Source organism: Ictalurus furcatus, chromosome 13 (genome assembly GCF_023375685.1).
Source record: "Ictalurus furcatus strain D&B chromosome 13, Billie_1.0, whole genome shotgun sequence".
Taxonomy (NCBI): Eukaryota; Metazoa; Chordata; class Actinopteri; order Siluriformes; family Ictaluridae; genus Ictalurus; species Ictalurus furcatus.
This window is the reverse complement of record NC_071267.1, coordinates 18,454,741-18,479,109: the sequence shown is the minus strand read 5'-3', so window position 1 is coordinate 18,479,109 and position 24,369 is coordinate 18,454,741. Positions and strand designations below refer to the sequence as shown.

Below are 24,369 nucleotides of genomic sequence, written 5' to 3'. Positions count from 1 at the left end.
AGAGCGACTTACTCAGCAGTGCAGGAAAGCGGAGAGATGTCCTCAGCTGAACAGGAAAGCAGAGCGACGTACTCAGCAGAGCCTGCAGGCTGAATTTGGTTGTCTGTTTCAGCAAACTCAGGTGTGAGCAGAACTTGGTCGAACAAGTTTTCTGACTCTGGCGTGAGCATAACTTGGTTGGTCAGATCAGCAGACATAGCCAGGAGTAGAGCTTGGTTGTCTGTTTCAGCAAACTTGGGTGTGAGCATAACGTGGTCGGCCGTGTTGGCAGACTCGGGCTTGAGCTGAACGTGGTCGGCCGTGTCGGCAGACTCGGGCTTGAGCAGAACTTGGTCGGCCGTGTCGGTAGACTCGGGCTTGAGCAGAACGTGGTCAGCCGTGTCGGTAGACTCGGGCTTGAGCAGAACGTGGTCAGCCGTGTCGGTAGACTCGGGCTTGAGCAGAACTTGGTCGGTCGTGTTAACAGACACTTGGGACAGTAACTGGGCTTTACAGTGGATCTGTGGAGCTGAGACCCCCCCCAAGCCCCCCCCCCCCCCCCCCCCCCAAGCCTCAGGCTGGAGCTCTGGTGCTGGGGCCTCCCTGTTGACCTCTAGCTGGAGCTCGGCAAGTGAGCCCACCTCGTGGGTCTCAGGTTCGAGCTCTGAGGTCGCCAGGTTAACCTCCGGCTGGGGCTCTGCATGAGTTTGCCTGTAGTAGTGGGTAAACGGTTCTAGCTTGACCCTCACCTCCGGACTCCCGAACCGCATCATGAACTCCCCCACAAACTGTTCTACACTGTCCAGGTTCCTACAGTGCTTATCCAGTAGGAGCTGCACCCACTGATGGGCCGGTCCAAAGAACCGGGACCACATGAATCGGAGCCATTGCTTCTCCTCTGGCTTCGGGTCAAACAGGCTGGAGAAATAGAACTGACAGTCTACTAGAAAATATTCCGGGGATCCAAAAATCCGTCAAATGGATCAGGAAGCTCCATAAATGTCCCTTGTGGGAATTGGATTGAGTCCATAGTGGGGACGGTTGTCGTTGACTTCCGGGTTCTGCATTTTCTCCGTTCTCCTGCTGCATCCATGTTTTGGCGGAATATTCTGTCACGTTTCGTGACGTAACTGAGATAGGACAGATGCAAACGCAGTTGGAACAGTTTTATTTAAGAGAGACACAGGCAGGTAAATCCAAAACATGCAAGAGGTCAGGCGATCGGCAAACAGGCATAAACTGGGCAAGGCAGGAAATTATGTCGTGGTCACGGAAAACAGGGTCAAGATACAAAACATGAAACATAAGCTATGACTATGAACTGGAGGCGGAGAAACCAGCGTGAACTAAACAAACGAATCTAAACATGAAACATGACATGAACAATGACTATGGTTATCTATTGTAAGGAATCTAAACTAATCTACTATACTGTACTATATCTATATTTAATCTAATCTAATATTCCGCGCCGTGTGCATGTTTTATATATATACAAACATAATCAGCCTTGTAATGGCTGACGGCTGAGGGCAATTTGGACACACGTGACACAATAGCCAATGATGGAACTGGGAGGAGACATAACAAAACATAACAAATGCACGTGTCCAAATGTCACAAATGTCAAAAATGAAAAAGCAGGTGCTTGCGCACCTTGCACGGCAGCGTGCATTCACATGCTCTTCAGCACTCTGTTTAAAGGGGAAGTCATGACAGAGACAAGTCACAATATTGAATTAAGTCAGAATTTTGAGATGTCAGAATTTTTGGAGTAATGTCAGGATTTTGTAATAATAAGTCAGAATTTTTAGATAATAAGTCATCATTTAAAAATGATTATGATCACATTATTTGCATAGCCCTAACGTCATCTGTCAGAAAAATAGGAATTTTGAGATAATTCAGAACTTTGAGACAAGTCAAGATATTGAATTAAGTCAGACTATTGAGATAAGTCAGATAAGTCATGTAAGATAATTAGTCAGAATCTTGAGATAAATCTTGAGTCAAAATTATGACATAATTCTGCTGAAAATAGAAAAGAAAAAGTGTTATGCATTTTTTCTGTTCTACCTACCAGAAATGTTCTTTCATAATATGGGGTATTATATGACTGACATTAAAATTGCCATAGTAGAATAGAGAGTAGAGCCATTTGCTTTTAAAAGTGTTTCCATTAGGCAACATGTCGTAAAATAGCACAATGGTCATTTATTTAGAGAATAATCCCATGAGGGACTGGTTGCTTTTAACACAGCCTAATGAAGCATTTCATTTAACAATAAGGAAATGTAGCAAATGAGAGAATTAGATAGGCAAGTGATTTATTGAGCCAGAAGTCTTCATTTCCTTCTTGCTAATGATTTCAGCAAGGGCCATATCACTCAAAGCTCGGTGGAAAATGTTAAAACTCGAATCATGATTTGGTGTGAAATATTAATATCTGTTGATAAAAGTTGTTGTAAAAGATCAGAACTTCAGTTGCCTTTGTTCAAAGTTTGTAAATCTAGTGCATACCTTCAAAGCACAAGTTCCACATAGAAGTGTCATATCATCAGCAGATTTTAATTGAAAGAGACATTTTGAAAGTTGCATTTTTTTTCTCTTGCTGCTGCATTAAGATGCTTCCAGTGCTGCCTATAAACTAATAACTTCATTTCCATATTCCAAGCCTGACTGGATACCTTATACGCCACAAAAATCACACTAGAATGCATGATTAGGTGCTGTATTCAAATTTTGTCTTCTCCTGTGCTTACTATTCTTCAATAAATAAAAAAGTAAATTAAACAGACATATATATATATATATATATATATATATATATATATATATATATATATATAGATAGATAGATAGATAGATAGATAGATATCGATATAGATATAGATATAGATAGATAGATAGTGAGAGAGAGAGATACATACATACATACATACATACATACATACAAAAAGTCCACCATATATCAATGCGTTTACTATTTTCCACAATGTAAGTTCAAGAATAAAGTCTCTTGTAAGAAGCTAGATAGTCCAAGTTGCAGAGCTCAGCACTTACTTAAAGGTTGTTCTTTTGTTTCACTTCCTCTGCTTTCCTTCTTTTTGTAAAAACATCCACAGCAGGAACTCTGAATCCACACATACTCCTCAAATGCTTTCAGAGTGACTTAACACACTCCCACACACACTTTTTTCCCCATATGGTGAATCCTGAAAAAGGTCTAGTCTTAAAAAATACTGACATATGACAAAGAAGAAAATACATAATTCAGATGACAAGAGTACTTTTTGAGCAGTCAAATAATTCTACTTGCACATAATCACCACGTTTGATTCATGCTTTGTCTGTTGCATCATAAGAGCTTGGTTTTCTGGCAGCAGAGCCAGATGAGTTCCCATCGGGGCTTGTAGGCTTAGAACTCATATACCCTCTTCTCTGCCTTAGGCGTTTTTTTGTCTGTGAGTTACTACTGGCTAACACAGGGGTAAAGGAGAGTTCACGTTCATTCACTTACAGACTTTTACTGTCGTTCAGTAGGCCAAGTGACTGAGAATTGAGAGTGAAAAAAGAAAGAAAAAGGAACAGATAAATATAGGGATATTTGTTGAAATCATTAAGAATCTTTAATGAATGACATAATTAATCTGCTTCTCAGTTTCCACCAGACTGTATTTGTAACCACATTTCAAAGAGCATTTGCATAATTTTAGTGGAAAGAGCATGTAATCAAATTTGGATGTGAATATTCCATCCATCCATCTTCTATACCACTTTATCCTTTTCAGGGTCACAGGGAAACCTGGAGCCTATCCCAGGGAGCAGATCTGAATATTCATGTTCAATAATGTCTATAGCTACCCCATATAAAATGGAAAAGTTTGTTTGACTTTTTCTTGTTCTGCTGGCATGACCTCAATGTCTGGCTTCATCTACTCCAAAATGGAAACTTAAATAAAGTTTATTTAAGTTAAACTTCAGTTTACAAAGACCCAATTTACAACTAACTTTGCAGCTCAATTTACATCTAACTTTGACTACATGATTGTAGAGAATATCACAATTTTTTTGGTGATTTGTCACTGCTGCCAAAAGTGTAAAACATTCAATCTGTACTTGAAAAGTCACACTAAAAATCACACAGAGAGTTTGACTGGTTGACAGTAAAAAAAAATAAATAAAAAGAACTGTTATTGCTTTTTTTCCCAAATATGTCACAATAATATGAGTTAAGATGGTTAACACTGACAACAGTATATGCCACTTGAAAAATCAATTGTCATTTTGACATTCAGAGGACTAAATCACCAATTTCACATGTTATCACCATGTGGGTTTTCTCCAAGTTCTCTGGTTACCAAGAACATGCTTGTAGGTTGACTGCCTCAATGTTTGTGTATGTGTGTGTGTGTGCATGTGTGTGCATGTGTGTGTGCATGATGCCCTGAAATGGACTGCCGTCCCATCCAATGTTCCTCAGTTAGGCTTCAGATCCTCCATCATGCTGAAAATGAATGACTGAATGGAATGTTAAAAAGTCAACAACAACAACAACAAAAAACACTTTGCATTCATTTTGAAATGTGCCATGGAACATTCTACAGTTATGCAAGAAAATGGGGGGGGGTGTCTTGAGGGGGGATAACAATAGGAAGATAACAATATACACATAAGTAGAGCAAAGTGTGGATTCATGGATACCATTTTAAAATCCAAATCTTTATCTAGAACATTGGTCATTATAAGTAGCAAAAAGGAATAATTAGTATAAGCAACAGCCATTTGCAGCTATTGTAGGAGGCATGTTGTTTAATTTCATTTTAATTTTCATTTGGTTCTCTCTGGGGATCAATTCCCTTCTAATAAAACAGTGTTAATACTGCAATACTTTAATGACAGTGCTATGACGCAGAAAGGTAAATACAATCAGTGTATGTAACCATTTAGCAAATATAGCCAAACATGCCTTTTCACATATGGAGACAGTGCTTCTGAGCCATTTTGAGAGTCATTTTGATTGCTTAAAGCTAGACTCCACGGAAACTTGCCAGCCTGTGTGCATCTGTTTCAGTGTTTAGTCTCTTTATAAACAGATGCACAACAGAACTGTAAAACTCAAAATCCATTTACCAAAACCTATATTTCATTGTTGTTAGACAAAATGCAATTCAGGGAAGTAAACCTTCCCTGAAGTAAATAACTGTATGCTTTACTTTAAATGATGATATACGGGTAGAAGACTTGTCCATTTAAAATTATTTTATTATCTTTTTTCATCAGGCCTCATAGCTGTGGAATAAAATATGCCTGAGCATGAGCCAAAAAAATCTGACAAAGTGTGTTGCAATATAAAATTTGCTAGGTGTGAACTGCAATGGTTAAATGAAAAGCTCAAGAGGATCTGGGATGTCTTCAGGGTAATCTTGGGAGAGCCTCTGTCCTAAGACTGGCACTGCCAGGGTGAAAGTAAAATCCACAGGGATGTAACTGTGAGAACCTTTGTGTGGGTTGTTCCTCTGAGGAAACAGTGTCCCTGCAGGGCCACAACCACTCTCAGAAACTATTTACCCACCCATCTTTTATTCATGAGTCTGCACTTGATTATTTATTAAGCTTGGTCCGGTCCACACTTGCTGTTAGTCTGATTTAGTTCCTTTCTATTTAATATTCCTTTGCATTCCTGTCCTCATGTATAGTACTTCTTTCATTCTTTCTTTCTTTCTTTCTTTTACAAACACTGAATCCACTCTGAAACGCTAAAATACTCCTATTACCTATTATTATTTTCTTTTGTTTGCTGATGTTAAGGTTGAGGTTTACTGTAGGTGTAGTAGGGCTGCACGATTATGGCTAAAATGATAATCCCGATTATTTTGAGCAATATTGAGATCTTGATTATTTTAGGGACAATATTTTTATTGCACTTTCACATTTAAAAAAACAGACCGCTGCTTTCACCTCCATGTTGTGCTATATTCCTGCTAATGTACAAAACTTTGGATGAAATTAGACTGATCCTTAAAGTACATCATCTCTTAGAAGCAAAATATAAATAAAATTGTACCCAAAATATAGGATAAGTAAAAAATAAAAATGCCATCAGCCAAATGAAAATATACATCAAATATAACAATATGCAACCAAATGAAAACAGTTCAGGCGTATGCAGAAAAGGTAATAATGTTTGCAGGAGGAGAGACGCAGACAAATCACCCAATAGAGCGGTACAGGGATGACGTCATTTTGTACCGAAACCCGGAAGTATCGTCACACCGGTTCCCTCGACAATAACCCAATAGGATTTTCACACAGACTTTTGAATTATCGCAAAAAAAACAAGCTCTGTGATCAACAAAAATTTACAACACTAACACGTTCTGTCCATCAAGATCATTTGCACAAATCAACACAACGCTTATGAAGTTTGAAGCCTAAATACAATCGCCAGAAATAAACATCTAACCGTACGCTATAAACGAACGACACCACGGTCGCTCGACTTCAACGTCACCATCACCGAGCTTCCCAAAACTTCTCGAAACTTTATTTAAAACATTTTCCACAATACAGATTTCTCTGTGGATGAATCTTCATCAACGTTTTTTTGGGGTGGAATTGTGAGAACCAGTTTCAGGGCTCTACGGTAATTATTTACAATTACAAAATTACAAAAATTTAGGAGCACGGTTGAAGTTTAGTTTATTATTATTATTATTATTATTATTATTTATTTTTTTAGAGATGGTAATGTTAATGTGCCACAATATAACACACAAATAGCATGAGAAAACTTGAGCTTGTCAATTATGACAGAATTTAGGAACATAGTGTGAGCCATGACACATTAATTTACCTTCTGATAAACTAGATTTTATATTTTCAGTTAATTTTACAGACTGTATGCAAAAAAAAAAAAAAAACCAACAACCATTGACCCGTTCCACATTGTAAACAAATACAATAAACATCAATGTTCAGTGTTTGAAGTCTGCTTCTCTTAAATATATTTAAAGTTACACTATTAGACATTTTCCAGTCTCATGATTCTGGGCTGGAGTCAGTTCTCGAACCGCTCTGCGAATATTGTGTATATATCTGAATAATCTCATATAGGATGTGATTGGGTAAGTTCATTTACCTGTCAGATGCAAAGCGATTTAGTTTTAATGGTGTTCATTAGAGATGCACCGATCAGGATTTTACAGCCGAAACCGATCCAGATACTAATCTTTTTGTTTAAGCTGTAATCAGGAGGTCTGTCATAAACAGTTAAATGTAAGCTCTCTGCTCATGGTCACTGTTAATTGAATTAAAATAATAGCAATGAGAAATACTGAGCATAAAATATTTATTTTTAAATATCTTAAACAATAAAGAGTCCTAATTAAAAGTAGACTAACACAAAAATTATACATATTAGAAAAAAGGCTAATAGCTTTCTAATGAAATAGCGAGCTAAGCTTAATGTCAAATTGATATTAAATGCAACCCATAGTAATTAAACATCATTTAATTTCTCATTTTATTTATATTTTATGAAGTTATTATAATATCTTTTTATATATTAAATGATTTATTTATAACTAAGCACATTTTCTGTCTTTACATTTTAGTAGTTTTTTTTAATATTTTTTTTATCAGTTGTTCCTTTTAGATCGGTTTCCCATTACAGTGTGGGGGGATTAAATCAGAACATGGAAACTGGAGTTGAATTTTCCAGTGATATCTGGCAACCCTGAGTTTAAATTAAGTCAATGCTCTAGTAGAGTTGGTGTAGGAGGAGAGCGGCAGTGTACTGTATGTTTACAGACCGAACAGTTGCTACTCTTGATTATGATTGGTGAGGAATTATTTAATAAAGAAGTTTGAATTAAACCCACCTTGTTGCGTTAGCATTATTATTAATTTACTCCTCCCGACGCCACTGTGTCTACACGAGCAGGTCACAGTTTGTGAGATTGGGAAGTTGAGAGAAGCAGATGATGTTTTGAGTTACTTGTCATCATAATGGCTTCTCTGCAGTATTTACACACTTGTTTGTTTGATGATATGATGAAAAGCAGTGTGAAAGTAACTGTTGCGCGGTGTAGATGCACTTTGGACTTCCTGTAGTTTTTATTCCGATTGTATTATACAACTCCGAACAGGTCACTCACACCGGTGCGAATAAATATTTATTCACAGTCGCACAAAGTACTTTTCAGTCGTAAATGCGAGTGAAATGGTCGCACTGTAGAGCCCTGAGTTTATCTGCAAAGTTTTTTCCTGTTCGGCATGATGAGGTTTAATGTCCCCGACAACCTCTGTAGTGTCATGATTTCCGAAGCAAAGCTAGCAGCTCGAGCGCTAAAATATTAACACTGTTTCCGGGTTTTGGCACTACAAAATGATGTGATCCCTGCGCCGCTGTATGCTGATTGGCTGTAAGTGTAGGAAGCGCTTGATTTGATCTGCAGCGAAGTTTTCTATGAGCGGAGGACGAACTTTAAACGGCAATACCACAGTCGATCATGTTCATTTAATCGTGGGCAGTGAAAATCGTAATCGCGATCGATATTCGATTAATTGTGCAGCCCTAAGGTGTAGGCATAAAATATGTTAGCTGCATTAATAAATATATATACATATATATATATCACACGGTTGCTTAGTGGTTAGCATGTTCACCTCACACCTCCAGGGTTGGGGGTTTGATTCCCGACATGTCCAAAGCAAAGACATGCATGGTAGGCTGATTGCCATGTCCAAAGTGTATGAATGGATGTGTGAATGTGTATTTGAATATGCCCTGTAATGGATTGGCACCCTGTCCAGGGTGTACTCCGCCTTGTGCCCCATGCTCCCTGGGATAGGCTCCAGGTTCCAATGTGACCCTGTAGGATAAGCGGTATAGAAAATGGATTCATGGATGTGTGTGTATATATATATATATATATATATATATATATACACACACACACACACACACACACACACACACACACACACACACATATATATATATATATATATATATATATATATATATATATATATATATATATATATATATAATTAATTAATTAGTTTTAAAAAGTCTGTTTTCTTCAACCAGCTATGAACAGCCACAAATATTTTCTCTCCTCTTGATGCAAAATTCTAAGTAGATCTTTCAACCAGATTAATCTCATCCTTCTTACCTTACTTCCCTGCAATCTCAACTGCTTATCTGTTAATCAAGTTTATGACAGGCCTGACAACGAATAACTTCCATATCCCTTTTAATCTGAGCTGGCAGCTTGGCAAGCCATATGCTTGCTGATTATTGAAGCTGATGAGTTGAGGGAACACAATACCAATGCTGGCACAATGCTCAGGGAATGCTGTCAGGCCACAGCTTCACATTATCAGAGGGCGACGTGTGGGTCAATGCAGCATACACTGACTCTGACATATGCTAATGAACCCCTCTCATCAGGTATTCAGTGCAATATATGCCCAGAAAAAAAAGACCATCAGACTGTTCAACACTGTCAGGAAACTATGGAAGAAGTAATGCTGCATTATATCAGAGTGGGAAAAACACTGACCCTCACCATCACACAGATGACCTATGCAATGACAACTTGTCTCGATTATGTATGCAGGTTAGGAGAGATGGGTGGAGGCTGATGAGTTTTGACTTTTAAGTAGCACTTGTGGGAATAAATGAAACAAGATATGCTGCGTAACCTTGATAATCTCTCGAGTCTGTGTTCCATGTGAATGAAATTAACCAAAGACAATGGTGTCAATGAGATTCTATAATCAAATTTGTTTACTGATGGTGTATATTATTACTCCAGTTGGGAGGTAAATGAGAACTTGAATATTAAACATACAACTCCAATTCCAACAAAGTTGGGGCAGTATGAAAAATGAAAAAAAAAAAAAAGGGTCATTTACAAATTCAATTTCACCCTCTACTATATTCAAAACACATTATTAACATATTATTTGATGTTTTACATTGTGAGTTTAATTTATTTTTGAAAATATACACTCATTTCAAATTTCAACTTGTTTCAAACAAGTTGGGACTGTCGACTGTCTAACATCACCTTTTCTTTTAATTACACTTATTAAGTGTTTGGGCACGGAAGACACCGGTTGGTTTCCTCTTTTTCTCGGAAAACACAACTGTTTTGTCCAAAAACTATTTGAAATATTGACTTGTCGGACCACAAAACACGATTCCACTGTGCTACTGTCCATCTCAGATGAGACCCAGCCCAGACAAGTTGGCGGCGCTTCTGGACAGTGTTGATGTCTGCTTTGCAAAGTAAAGCCTTTAACTTAATGTGGATGTAGTGGCGTATGGTGTTGTCTGACAAAGGTTTATGAGAGTATTCCCGATCCCATGTCAGGATACCCATTACAGAATCATGACTTTTTAAGACATTGATGTCTGAGGGATCAGAGATCACACACATTCAGACGTGGGTTTTGTCCTTGCCCTTTACGCACAGAGATTTGACAGATTTCTTGAATCTTTTGATTATATTGAGCACTGTAGAAGGTGAAATTTCAAAATAAATGTTTATCTTCAAAAAATTATGCAGTTGATTAGGTAAAATCAAATACCTTGTCTTGATGCATTTTGGTTTAAATACAAGTCAAAGTACATTTACAAATCACTCCTTTTTGTTTTTATTTTTATTTCCCATGCTTTCTTATTATTTTCCATACTTTTTCCATTTTATTTACTTTCCATACTTGTTTTTATGTGCATTTTCCATACAACTTTTCAGGAATTTGTATTATTGGAATTTGTATTATCATATTAACTGTTTAAATCAAGAAGTAAAATCAACCACAGTTCCATTATATACTGATCACTCCATTGACATCAAAAAGTCAAAAAGTCTACCTGCAATTTGAATTTGGCCTACTTGAAATAGTAGTGAACTTAGTGAATGACAACATAATTTAGAGAATGATCCTCAAATTAACACTTGAGAAGTTTCCAGTATTGCTGGGGTGATGAGCACTCTTAGATTAAGCCTCCTCAAAAATAAAGGGGAAACATCATATGCAATTGTGCTATTTCAGACTGACATTGAACAAATCAGCAACAGTGGCAGAAGAGACAGAATTGTACTGAGTAGATCAATCTTTCTGTCTGGAACAGTTCTTCACAGCTGCCAGTCTTAGACTCAACAATTCGTCCTGCTTCACGTTACTGATTCATGCAAATCATCTAATTATTTCCTTCACAAGTTCAGTCATTACATACTAAATGTCCAGATGTGGAGTAATAAATAATTCTGATACTGAGACACTCTGGTTCCAAACATGGTATTACCATTTGAATTACATTTGTTCAATTGGCTGATGTTTGCATCCAAAGAACCATAGAAATTATGTGTTTTTCAACATGCATTTGAAAATATAGATTGAGAACATACAACTGATAAGTTGAGGGTTTAGGGTCTTGATTGAGGATCCAGTAGTGGTGGTGCTCCTTGGATTTGAACTCATGACCTTCTGATCAGTAGCCAAAAAGCCTTATTTCCTGAGTCAATACTTATCACTGTGAGCACTGACCATTTTAACTGCTTCATACTTAACTGAAAATTAATCCATTTGAAAAGTGACACTTTTTTCTTTCTTTTTCCAATTATTTGTGTAGCCTGCAGATTAAAGTACTATAGCAACAGAGCCTATGTATTGTCATGACAAGCCAAGGGTACTGGTAGAGCCCTTATTTTGCTCTTTAGAAACTCTGTTAGCTACTATTTTTACCACTGCCCATTGAAATTTCACTGTTATGGAACTTGGAAGCCTTCCTATTTAATTGAGCGAACATCAGAACATGTGATTTACTCAGATGGCAGGGTAAATGTAATAAGATATATATTTCACCATCATTGGTGGAGTGAGATGAGTTCAGGTCATCTCCATCTATAATGAAGAGACATGGCATCGACATTTCTGACAAACCCACCCTCTCCCCCAAATGTCATTTGATAGACATTGTAAATATGAGCTTTCATTTCCATTTTGCCCAGTTAATGGAATATAGCATTATAGTTTGACCTGTGGGTTACCTTTTTATATTCAGGTGTAAGTGGTTATACAGTCAGTGTTATTCAGTGTGCTGTGAATAAATAGAATGGCTCTGAATTGCACTGAACCACAGAAGCTTTATGGTATGTTATCACAAGACATGCTAAGTCAAAGAGCAAAAGCACTGAATGGAATTCTGGGACAGAAACAATGTTATTGCCATTTTAAAAAACTGCTTACTGAAATCTAGTTCATGTTTTTATAAATAAATACAGTCATTGGTTTTGTTGCTGTATTGTTATTACCTAGTTATGGGAGCCAGAGTTCATGTGCTGGCACCAGTAACTAGATATTTTGTCACATCATTTTAGGGTGTATATAAGGGTGTATAGGGTATATAGGGTATAGTAGAGTGTATATAATTCAGTAATGCTGTCAAATATTTTATGGAATGATTTCTTGTTCATTGAAACTGCTGCATAAATTAGGTTCCTAATCTTTGCCGATTATAAACGTTCTTTATAAGGCTATTTGATATTGCTTGGCTGGAGCTTCCAGAAATCCAAGGTCAGATACACTTTTTGTGTCTACCTCTAAACCTGCAGGGATTTTTTTTTATAGCTTGGCATGTTTTGGAGGGCAGCTGAATTTGGGCCTCTGCAGGCCACTTTCTTAAATGCCAGCATCTCCAGCTATTGTGGTCTATTTGGGTTTCCTGGCAAGGCCATGTCAATGTGGGTGAACACTGCCAAATCAAGCACCATGCTGGAGCAGGTGCTCAACACAGGCTCAACAGAGGCCACCTGATAAGCACATTGACCCAGGCATGAAGAGCCAACGATCAATCATGCAGCCAATGAAACGAACGGGAGAAGTGTGGAGCACTGAGGCATAACAAAGCAATATTAGATTGGCATCTGGACAAGGTTGGAGGTGTGAGACGAGTAACTTTCACTGGTGGAAAATAACAAAACAGCACTGGAACTCACTAATGAGATTTAGTGAAAAGCTTCTTTACTGATTTGTTACCTGTGTTCATTTGCATTTTTACAAAAATGAATCAGAAGTCTCTTGGATAATATAACCTCACTCTACATTTGGAAATAAACATGTGTATACTGTATGTAATTGCACACAACTGTAAATGTATAAACATTTATATACCCCTATATGAACAGTAATGTGATGGTTGGGATGGGTTTAGCAGGTATAGCTTTACTAAGAATTTAATTGATATGCATTTAAAAGAAAATATTTGTATAGAGTTTTTTTTAGTAATTTTGTATGTGGCCAATAATAATATCAAGTTCATAAATTAGATTAGGTTGTTAATTTTGCAGATATGTATGTTGTAAATACATATTAACATGTTCACATCATGTTTGGGGAAATGTACAGCTGTTCCTTTGCTTATTTTTTCCCTCAACTCTTTTGACAACAGGTAATGAAGAAAGGATCTTTATTTTGGAACTAGCAGAATTTAAAACGTCTTATGTATTTTGTGAACGCTTATATGATATTTTTGATCTGTACTTCTCATAACTAGCATGTCACATTTCGGTTCTGTCTGACAAGGCCCAATTTTGACTTTGTTTATTTCTCTGTAATATAGTACTAAAGAAATTTGTCATTTTAGATATATTTTTTATGTATTTTAAGAAGAAAGCTATTTGACATATAATGATGTATATTCATTTTTAAAGCAACCTGGTGTGTAGTAAACAGGATCTGTCTGATCAAATCTCCTTATTTCCATTGATAGGCCTATGGTGCATCTAGAAAATTACTTTACAGCCGATGATGCTCAGCTGTATTTTATAACTGGGTGAGAATCCTGATGCATCAATTCTTTAAACTGATATCTATGACAACCAGTGACTTAAAATTAAGATGAAAGGAACACAGATTATTCCAGGACTGATGCAGTCATTTTGTGCTTTTTCTTATCACTATGTCATAAACGCTGGAGATACTGATAAAACCTGTCAATCACTAATATTTAATCATAAATTCTCTATCCTGAGGTGATAGGAATATACCCATTCAACTATATTTCAAAGCGAATAAACTTATCTAGGGTTGACATTGTTTTAAACTGTACAAGAGAAGAGTTGAATGTAAACAGTAGCTCTTCCACTGACTTTCAGTCACATCAATGCCATAACTCATTTATTTTTGTTTTATTGCAGGTGATGATTTCACAATCTGTTAACTGACTCACCAGCACTAAGACGAAGACTTGAGGAACACCAGGATTTTGGTTCATACCTGGTACCTTCTTCACTCTCCTCTCTAATTATCATTCATACACTTCATTGTTCAGCCATCCTCCTGTGCCCTGGCTCTCTCATTTTCACCTCCTACTCTTCTTCGGACTTTAAAAGAAGGACTGTTCCAGACTGCCCAATGCTGAAGAGCAACATTCTGCTGCTGTTCCTGTGCTTGCTGTTTGAGAAGAGCTCGCCTGCTCCTCTCCATTCTGTACAACCCGCTCAGAACCAGAGCCGACTGGGACTCAGTTGGCCCCACAGATCCATGTCTACAGCACGAAACAGAGGAGAGAATGGAAGCTTCCAGAGGGTTAAGAGGGGATGGGTATGGAACCAGTTCTTTGTTCTGGAGGAGTACATGGGATCTGACCCTCAGTATGTGGGCAAGGTAAGGAAAGATGCTATTTCTGAAATATCAAGTTGGGCTTGGATGGGGCTCCAGTAAAGTAGTAGTAAAGTGTTTCACTTTACATTTCCATTCCTGTTTCTCTCCAAAGGCTTTATACAGTTCAACAGTCATCAAGCATGGAAGTGACTATTTAACTGAATAATACCTTTAGAGAGGAAAAGGAAAGAAAAAGTGTAAGACAATGCAAAAAGGCAAAAAAAACAAAACAAAAAAACAAACAAAAAAAAAGCTGTATCCTGAGAGAGGTAGAATGACAGCCAGGCTGTAGAGTAGTAGAGGTTAATAGAGAGACAGATACACAAAGAAACACTATCTTCTCTGTTAATCACAGAAACATGTCACTTCCAGTTTCTAAAGAGTGATTATTTTAAATACAGACATTGTGTGTATGGGTGTGTGTGCATGTATTATTTTGTATTAATATTCTGGAAGCATAAAGACCAAAATCAATACATATGCTGGCTTCTTGACGACAATTTCACACTGACCTTGCATTATCATAGGGATGTTCCCTTGGGCTTTCTGGTGGGTGAACAAAAAATTTGCTCTTATATATATCTATATATATGAAGTCAGTGACTGCCGTTGACCCTAAACAGAGGGTGGGCATGTTTATAATTTTGATAGTAAAGAAAGGCATAGGCAGATTTAAACCAATAATCTGATTAGCTGTTAAAATGTCATCTCAAGCCTCTCACTTCCATCTATTCGTGAACCATATGGATATAGTGACTTGCATAATTATTCACCCCCCTTGAACTTTTCCACATTTTGAAATGTTACAACCTGTAAATGAAATAGACCTTATTGGGGCTATACACGCACTATCCATTTTATTAGGGATACCTGTACACTTGCACATTTGTGTAATTATCTAATCAGCCAAGCCCATGAGATCAGTAGTTTCTGAAACACTCAAACCAGCCCATCTGGCACCAACAACCATGCCATGGTTAAAGTCACATAGATCACACTTTTCCCCCATTCTGATGTTTGATGTGACCATGAGCTGAATTTCTTTATCTGTATCTGCATGATTTTATGCATTGTGCTGCTGCCACATGATTGGCTGATTAGATAACCACATGCATGTGCAGGTGTACAAGTGTTCCTTTTAAATTGATCAGTGAGTGTATGTCATGAATATACACAAACTTCCCTATAATACTGAGGGGAGGGGGATTATTATTTACCAAAGTACTGACCTCTGAAAATTACAAAAATGTATTCACCCTGTTGCCCTGCAGAGATTGTTACAATTGGCAGAACAAAACAGAAAAAAAGGTTTATAAGTAAACCTTGATATTTTTTTTTTGATAACTTTAAATTGTTTTGATATCTCTCTGCTTGTCATGATGTTGTTTGTTTCTGGATGTTTCTCATCAAAATCTGTTTTAGTTTACCTGTCAATCTCTAACTTAGTTTCACAGCAATAGGGGGTGTTTATACTTAATACTGCAGTAACGCTGTTTATGCTTTTTATTTGTAATTGATTTTTCAAACTACAATTGTTCTACTTCAGTGCCAGGGTGTAACACTACAAAATGTCTTCTGGGTCAAAAACTTCTGGGTGGATAAATTTTGTTCAGGGCACAGTATATGGCACGATATACAATATGTGAACTTTATAATATTACTTGTTCTGCCTGGCTTGTGGTCACTGTGGTCATCTTTAAAAAAGGAAAAAAGGAAACATCTAAGGAGGCTTACAAGTACTAACAGTATAATTTGGAGTGCTGTGGCTTTCCCAAGAATAATAGTTCCTCTGGCAGGTTTGCCCCTGTGCCACAGCAATCACTGTGAACACATGCCACTGTTTATGGCCAACTCTGTGACTGTGTGAAAGCAGTGGAAGGAGGACCGTTTTCTTTTTTATCCAAGTCACTTAATCCTAAGCCTTGGCCAGGATTTCATGGTAATGGACAGATTCCGGGCCATATACAAGAGAAAAAGAAATTCAGTCTCTGAGCCCTGTTTAAGACATCATAAATCATCTGTGGAAATTCCTGCCAATATAAGTAAAAACAAGTGAGAAGAGGATTTGGAACTCCAGAATGTACATGAGCATTCTCACAAGACACTGTGGTTACTACGGTAAGGTCTTGTGTAAATATATTAAGTATATTTCTTGAATAAAGTACCTCTGTGGAATGGTGGAAGGAGTAAAGCATACTGAACATGTTTATGACTAATTCATCATAACTTAATAAGAGCAACGCCAGTTGTCTTGCCAGGAACATAAGTGGAGAAAGCTGGCCATTATTCCCAATAATGACACTGCCATTGTGTAAATGATGTAATTTTTCTTCTCCTTTTGTATGCATTAAAACCCGCAATCATTGCCTTGACATAAGTGATAGCCTTGGCAATTAATATTTAACATTATAAAATAATGTCTTAGTGGCACTTTGCCTTTGAATGAATAGTTATGTACATATATGTTAACACCATTTGTTATCCATTTATTTAAACTTTTTCACATTACAGTGTGGTAATCTAATTCACCTTGTAAAAAACAACTGAGGTTAAATCCCTGGCTATAAATTTAAAATCTGGGACTTTATATAATTCCTTCTCCTGATAGTTGATCTTAAAAATGTATTATTAATCTACATACTGATTGTAGATTTGTTTCTTCTTTGTAGCTGCCACACACGTCTGCAAAGCTTTTTAGTTAAAACATTGCAAAGCATGCATTTGTTTCTCTGCTAATCACTTTTTCTAAATTCTTATACACACACATTTACTCTGCTATTTATTAATGTCTAATAATTCCAGTTTGAGTGCTGTATCTGCTTCAGGCAATACTCAGGGCAAGGTGGGCTGACAACAAATCAGCAAAATCTGTCACACCACCAAAGTTGATAATTGTGATGAGAAGTTCACTTTTTTCATGATTATTTATAAGCTTATCCAAATTCATATAATGCTGTATTCTGTTGTATATTAATTTCATATACAATAATCAATACTTTTTTTTATTAACATTTTGCTCTCAGCGTTGCTGGCTTCAAATTTACCATCAGGAATGTCATCTGAAATGTATTCATCAATCAATCAGTCGATCAATCAAAATAATGTTCTTTCCCAAGTATTTTTTACATGACAAACTAATGCTTAATTACACATTTTTAAGCCCCATGCCCCAGTGTTCAGTTTTCACACTGACAGCTTCAGGCAATGTGACACAACTAAGCTTGGCTTAATGCAACTGAGAATACAAGATTCAAATAATATGGAATGGTTTATGGGCTTTTTATATATATATTTTTTTTCTCCCATTGTAAAATGTTCTCCTTGTTTAAAGGTCCCACACATTCATTTCCAGTCCCAGCCAGTGATGCTTAACAAATAAGGCTGTGGACTGTCTGATGTACCTAAATAGAATGGCTCTGTGTTTACTGTGCAAATAGCCAAAAGCAATCATGAAAAGCAAAATTTAAATTTATTCAATTTATCACCAACACATTATTGAGTTTATACAAAAGCATTTCAATACTTCTGACAGAATGGTGATAATCATCATATAGAAGGTTAATATGATAGTAAGTTGTATATGATTTATTTTTTTTCTTGTGGGACTGGGTTGTGATGGTTTACCCTATGAGGTAGACACAAATCACACTCATTTAATCTAGCATGACGTATACCTATACTACTTGTTCACCAGTAATCACCAACCAAATCCCAAATAACCTTCAGAGAACCTCATACTACTTTCAGGTGTAGCATCATGTGATAAATTGATACACGTTCATTCATGCCATGCAAAGCTGTTCAGTGGAAATTCATTAACAGACAACTTTCCTGTGTCTGACAAACAAACAAACAAACAAAAATAAAACTATCTGCTTGAGTCAAAGACCCAACACATTCTTGGTTCACACTAAGCCACCTTTTTACCTGAAGATTTATTGATAGAATATAATGTATATGTTATATAATGTTATATAGTATGTCATAAGTATTAAACTTCGAATGTTGACATTAATGTATTATTTGTAATAGCCTTTTTTAAAACTGAGACATTTCTGCATATTTGCCTGTTTTACTCCCCTTACTTTGCTCTCTCTGGTCAAGGATTGAGTAAATAGTAACGACAGTTTGCATTTCCTTGTACCTAATATCAAGAAAGATGATTTTCACTCTGCTAAAGTATACTTTTTATCCATTAGTCCTTGTTCTTCACCTCTAAGCAAGGATGTGGAAAATGTGAATCTGGGCCTGTCATAATCTGCCATATTAACATGCTGATGGTCCATATGATGTTCTATATATATTTTAATTTGTTCACAATTTCTCACTGTCAGGTCTACCAAGCTGAGACAGCATGCAAATAAACCCTGACAACATAGACATGAAAGAGACAAAAAAAGGAGAATGCAATCTAAAGACACAAACAATAACTGAATCCAATGGACCAATAGCCTAATTATTGCTTAATAAGTAAATATTACTTTTTCAATTATTATTATATATATTACTTATGAGTTTTTGCCACTACTTTTGTCATTATTTACATGAGTCCATGAGTTCATGCATGCTGAGAGTTTAAATCTGGGAAAGTGAATAGATGACAGTGTTTATAGGTGGCTTTAGATATTTTGGATTAATAAATGCAAACTTTGGCAACATTTGTTTACTCCTCCATGAGACACTGAGCAAGCGGTGGGAAAAGTGCTCTCATGGCATGTTTCCCCATCAGGGTGTCAAAGGAGTAAACACAGTAGAAAAAGTAATATGTGCTTTGCTTTTATTCAACCTTCTTTTAGCCTTGCGATATTATTGTGCTCACACTTTTGAACCATTGTGACATAAAACAACCATTTCTCTCATGTCCATTTTCTTCAACATTTTGCATGGTCTTTTAGTGTGACAATCTCCCCCATTAAAATACTGTGTTCCATATCTGAGCTACAAGCCATAAGCAGACGTCTTAAAAATAAATATAGGCTGTCAGGATGAATAACTAAAGACTGTCCAGTACATTTTATCACAAGCTCATGATAGTCCATGAATAACATAAATAACAGTTTAACCATGGAACAACTTTAACTTTAATCATCCTTCAACAGAAATGGATCCACAACAAGAATGCCCTAATGCCTATGTATCGTATTCAGAGTTTATGACTAAGAACAGCTTGCATGTTCTTTACATCAGAAAAAAATTGATTAAAATGTGGACTAAAAACAAGATAGTTTTATTTTCCCTTTGCTGTCATCTGCAATGATGAAAAAACCCATAAAAATAAACAAATAGAAAGACTAAAGCTATGCTATAACAGTAAATGACATGATGAAAAGCATTCAAATAAACATCTAATAGGAGGTTAGTATATTACCAATATAATGCTGCATTGAATAACTCTGTCATGTATCAAGAAGGGAACTCTGAACTTCATTTCTCAGCAGCCACTGCACCATACTACATCATTGTCACATGACCACCTGCACCTGTATCACGTTTGTTTAACGAGCACTCCTATATATAGCCACTGTTTGTACTGCTTCCTCGTCTTACATATCGTCTATCTATGCTTTTGTCCACACTTCCATGTTTAGTTTTTGCCACAGTATTTTGCCTCGTGTTATTGTGTCTTTGTATTTTGTTTGCTTGTTTGTTTGTTTGTTAAATGTTAGAAGATCTGCGCTTGCTTCCATATCCATCTTTGTAACGTGACAGAAGGTAAGACCTAAAACTCGGAAACAGCAGATGAACATCTTCACTCTGCCACCTGTGTTCGTGGACAACTATGCTATGCTACGCCAACAGGAGGAGGAGTACCAAGCTGCGCTACGTAAGCAGCAGGAAGACATGGAGGAGTCCCGGTACAAGTGGGAGCCTGTTAACTGGGCTGGTACCATTATGGATCTAGTCCAGCAAACGGAGTCAGCAGAGAACGTAAGTCAGCCTCCATGCTCGTTTGAGAATGCCGCTCAGCCTTTCGGATCAGCTGAGGACGTCGCTCAGTTGCCCTTTTTGGCTGAAGATGTTGCTCCGTGTCCCGACATACCCAAGTGCTCCCCTCTGTTTGCCAACCCCACTCACAACGCTGCTTTGCTGGCCTGCGCCGCTGAGAAACTCACCCGCTGAGGGCATCGCTTGGCTTTACCGCTCCGCTGAGGAAGGCACTCCACTTTTCTGCCCGGCTGAGGACACCACTCAGCCTTTCTGTTCAGCTGAGGACGCCACTCAGCCTTCTTGCACGGCTGAGGACATTGCTCTGCCTTCCTGCTCGGCTGAGGACGTCACTCTGCCTTCCTGCTTGGCTAAGGATGTCGCTCTGCCTTCCTGCTCAGCTGAGGACGTCGCTCTGCCTTCCTGTTCGGCTGAGGACGTCGCTCTGCCTTACTGCTCGGCTGAGATTGTCGCTCTGCCATCCTGCTTCACTGAGGACGTCGCTCTGCCTCCATGTTCCGCTGAAGATGTCGTTCCTCTTCTTTGCTGTGCACTGTATGTCACTCCCCCTTACTGCTCCACGGAGGGCATCGTTTCCTCCTCGTGCTTCGTGGAGAGCATCATCCCTCCCTTTGGCCTCGCGGAGAACCTCGCTCCCCTCTCTCTCCTCGCGGAGAACCTTATTCCCCTCTATGGCCTCGCGGAAATCTTGGAGCTTCCCTCGGGCCTCGAGGAGAACCTCACTCCCCTCTCCTGTCCTGCTGAGGAAGTTGTCCCGCTGTCCTGCCCCGCAGAGGACGCCGCTCCGCTTACCTGTTCCGCTGAGGACACCGCTCTGCTTACCTGTTCCGCTGAGGACGCCGCTCTGCTTACCTGTTCCGCTGAGGACGCCGCTCTGCTTACCTGTTCCGCTGAGGACGCCGCTCTGCTTACCTCTTCCGCTGAGGATGTTGCGTTGCTTACTTTCTCCGCTGAGGACGCCACTCAGTCTCCTGGATCAGCTGGGGACATTTTCCCCAGGGGGCCAGGGCCGCTGAGGGAGGGAGTGCATTTTGGGTGCTACGGGAGAAGCGCCCTGGGGGGCACTGTTTGTACTGCTTCCTCTTCTTACGTATCATCTATCTATGCTTTTGTCCACGCTTCCATGTTTAATTTTTGCTACAGTATTTTGCCTCGTATTATTGTGTCTTTGTATTTTGTTTGTTTGTTTATTAAATGTTAGAAGATCTGCGTTACACTCTAGCTATAAATATCATATGGCGTTCACTCTCGTTATTCGACAGGTTTTAGGATATGATCTAGCACATTTTGTCACAAGTTCCCCTTTAAGCAGCGCGCTGTGGAGCATGTGAGCGCATGTGCACGAGCAGGTGCACAAGCACCTGCTTTTCCCTTGTGGACAATTGTGACATTTCCACACATGCATTTGTTTATGTTTCTGTCATGTCTCCTCCCCATTCTGTCATTGGTTGTAGTTTTACGTGTGTCTGAATTGCCCTCAGCCGTCAGCCATTACAACGCTGATTATCTCCGCATATATACCGCGCGCCTCCCAGCACACAACGCGGAATATTGAATGAGTTATAGTAGATTAGTTTAGAGTCCTTACGATAGATAACCACAGTCAGTCCATAGTTTCATGTTTTATGTTTCATGTTTAGATTCATAGTCATAGTTCATGTCATGTTTCATGTTTAGTTTCATTTGTTAAGTTCACACTGGTTTCTCCACTACCAGTTACTCGCTGTTGTTTATGTTTCATGTTTGGTATATCGACCCTGTATCCCGTGACCACGACTTTGATTCCTGCCTTGCCTCGTTTATGCCTGTTTGCCGATCGTCTGAACTTTGCATGTTACTGGATTACGTTTTTGGATCACGTTCTGGATTTACCTGCCTGTGTGTCTCTCAATAAAACTGTTCACACTGCGCTTGCATCCTACCTTATCACGATACGTGACACATTTTGCATGATGAACTAGAAATACAGCAACAGAAAACTTAATGCATGGGTGTAATATGCTGTATCAACTCAACTTTATGTATTTATTTATTTATGTTAATGTGGAGTTCATAATTTTATTGACAAACTGTTAGGTTTCGAGATGTCTCAGATCAAGATGCTGACTCCTTTGAACTTTACAGGGACAAAGAAGTTCATTTAAAATATTGCCTTTGAATACCATTAATTTTTTAAGACTGTATTTACAGACCAAAACAAAAATTTCACCAGGGCTTTGTGTACATCAAACTGTCAGTGGTTCAGTGGCACTAGACTTGATGCTGCACCTCAGTCAGTCAACCAAAGCTTAGCTAACTTTAAATGTTCAGAATGAGATTAAACTATTTATTTTATCTTATGCGCAAACCTAATTACGCACAACAGTTTCTTAAGATAATAGTAATGAGAAGCAATATTAATTTACTCAACTGCACTAACTAACACCTAACACATGAAAAAAGTTGCTTACTGTACTATATGTCACATGAAAATTTGGTACCATCTTCAGCCTGACAGCAAGGCAACTGATTAAAATAAAACACATTTCCCGGAAATTATATATGGATAACTTAAATGCAACGTAGTCTACTTTTATCCATGTGGTATTTCTGGAACTAGAGGAAATGAATGTACATTATGGTCCTGTGAATTGTGTAAGTAGTGAATCTCATCTGCATACATGTGCAAAGGGGACTCTAAAGGCAAATGATTCCTCACTGTTCATGAAGTAACATGCAAAGCAATGTTTACAAAGTGTTACAATTGTGTTAAAAAATTGTTTTGCTCTAGTGTAACATATGTGTAAAATTTTTATGAATAACCTTTGAATATTGCTTTGCAACCACTTCATTTACTGGACAGCAAATGGCACATGACAATAACAAAATATTGTCACATACGAGGCAACAGGGCAAAGTCAGGTCATTTCTGTCCAATCAAATATGGAGAGTTTATTTTTATATATATATATATATATATATATATATATATATATATATATATATATATATATATATTAGATAGATAGATAGATAGATAGATAGATAGATAGATATAGAGAGAGAGAGAGACAGAGAGATGCACAGATGTATTGGCCAATAATAGTTAGTTATTATAATAGATAGTTCAGAAACATCTGATGATCAGGGGTGATTATATCCTGTCAATCAAAAGAGGTCTCGTGTATGGAATGGTGACAAAACCGCACCGCTAAAATTTTACACCGGACGCTGCAGCAGTGAATCGGGAGTTTCGGCGTAGAGTCAAAATTGTTGGTTTTTGCTGCGCTGCTTGAGCTGCTCGCACTGAATTAACGCGCCAGTACACCGTTGAAAGATTTAAATGAAGATGAGTTGACAAAAAAGTATATATTGCACAGAAAAATATATTTGTAGAGTAGTATGTTTCATATCCAGTTAATGTTAGTATTTAAAAAAGTTTGTAATATATATTACCAATTTGATATTCAATGATAAAGTAGAAATGCTTTTGTTTGTGGTGAGTGAATGTGAGCCTAACAGGAGAATTTAGTTGATGTGTTAATTGAGTAATGTGTTTTCTGTTTATGAGACCAGTTACTGTGAAATGGCGAGAATAAAGTTTTTATTTGAATTTTTTTCAGAATTGTGGAATTAATTAGGCTATTATTAATTTAAAAGAAGGTACAAAAGGCAGAACTATCGGCATCGGCCGATATCACTTTGAATAATCGGTTATCGGTATTGGCTAAGAAATTTAGTACCGCTGCGTCTCTAATATATATATATATATATATATAT

The 24,369-nt window shown here is 37.7% G+C and overlaps 1 protein-coding gene across 1 annotated transcript in view; it reads left to right on the top strand.

The window, feature by feature from the left end:
- Positions 1-14,415: 14,415 nt before the first annotated feature.
- Positions 14,416-24,369, top strand: part of LOC128617568 (cadherin-12) — an 83,721-nt gene continuing 73,767 nt past the window's right edge. The window contains exon 1 of the mRNA XM_053640751.1: positions 14,416-14,667. Within this exon, the coding sequence (XP_053496726.1) occupies positions 14,416-14,667 (252 nt within the window). The remainder of the gene's footprint in view (positions 14,668-24,369) is intronic.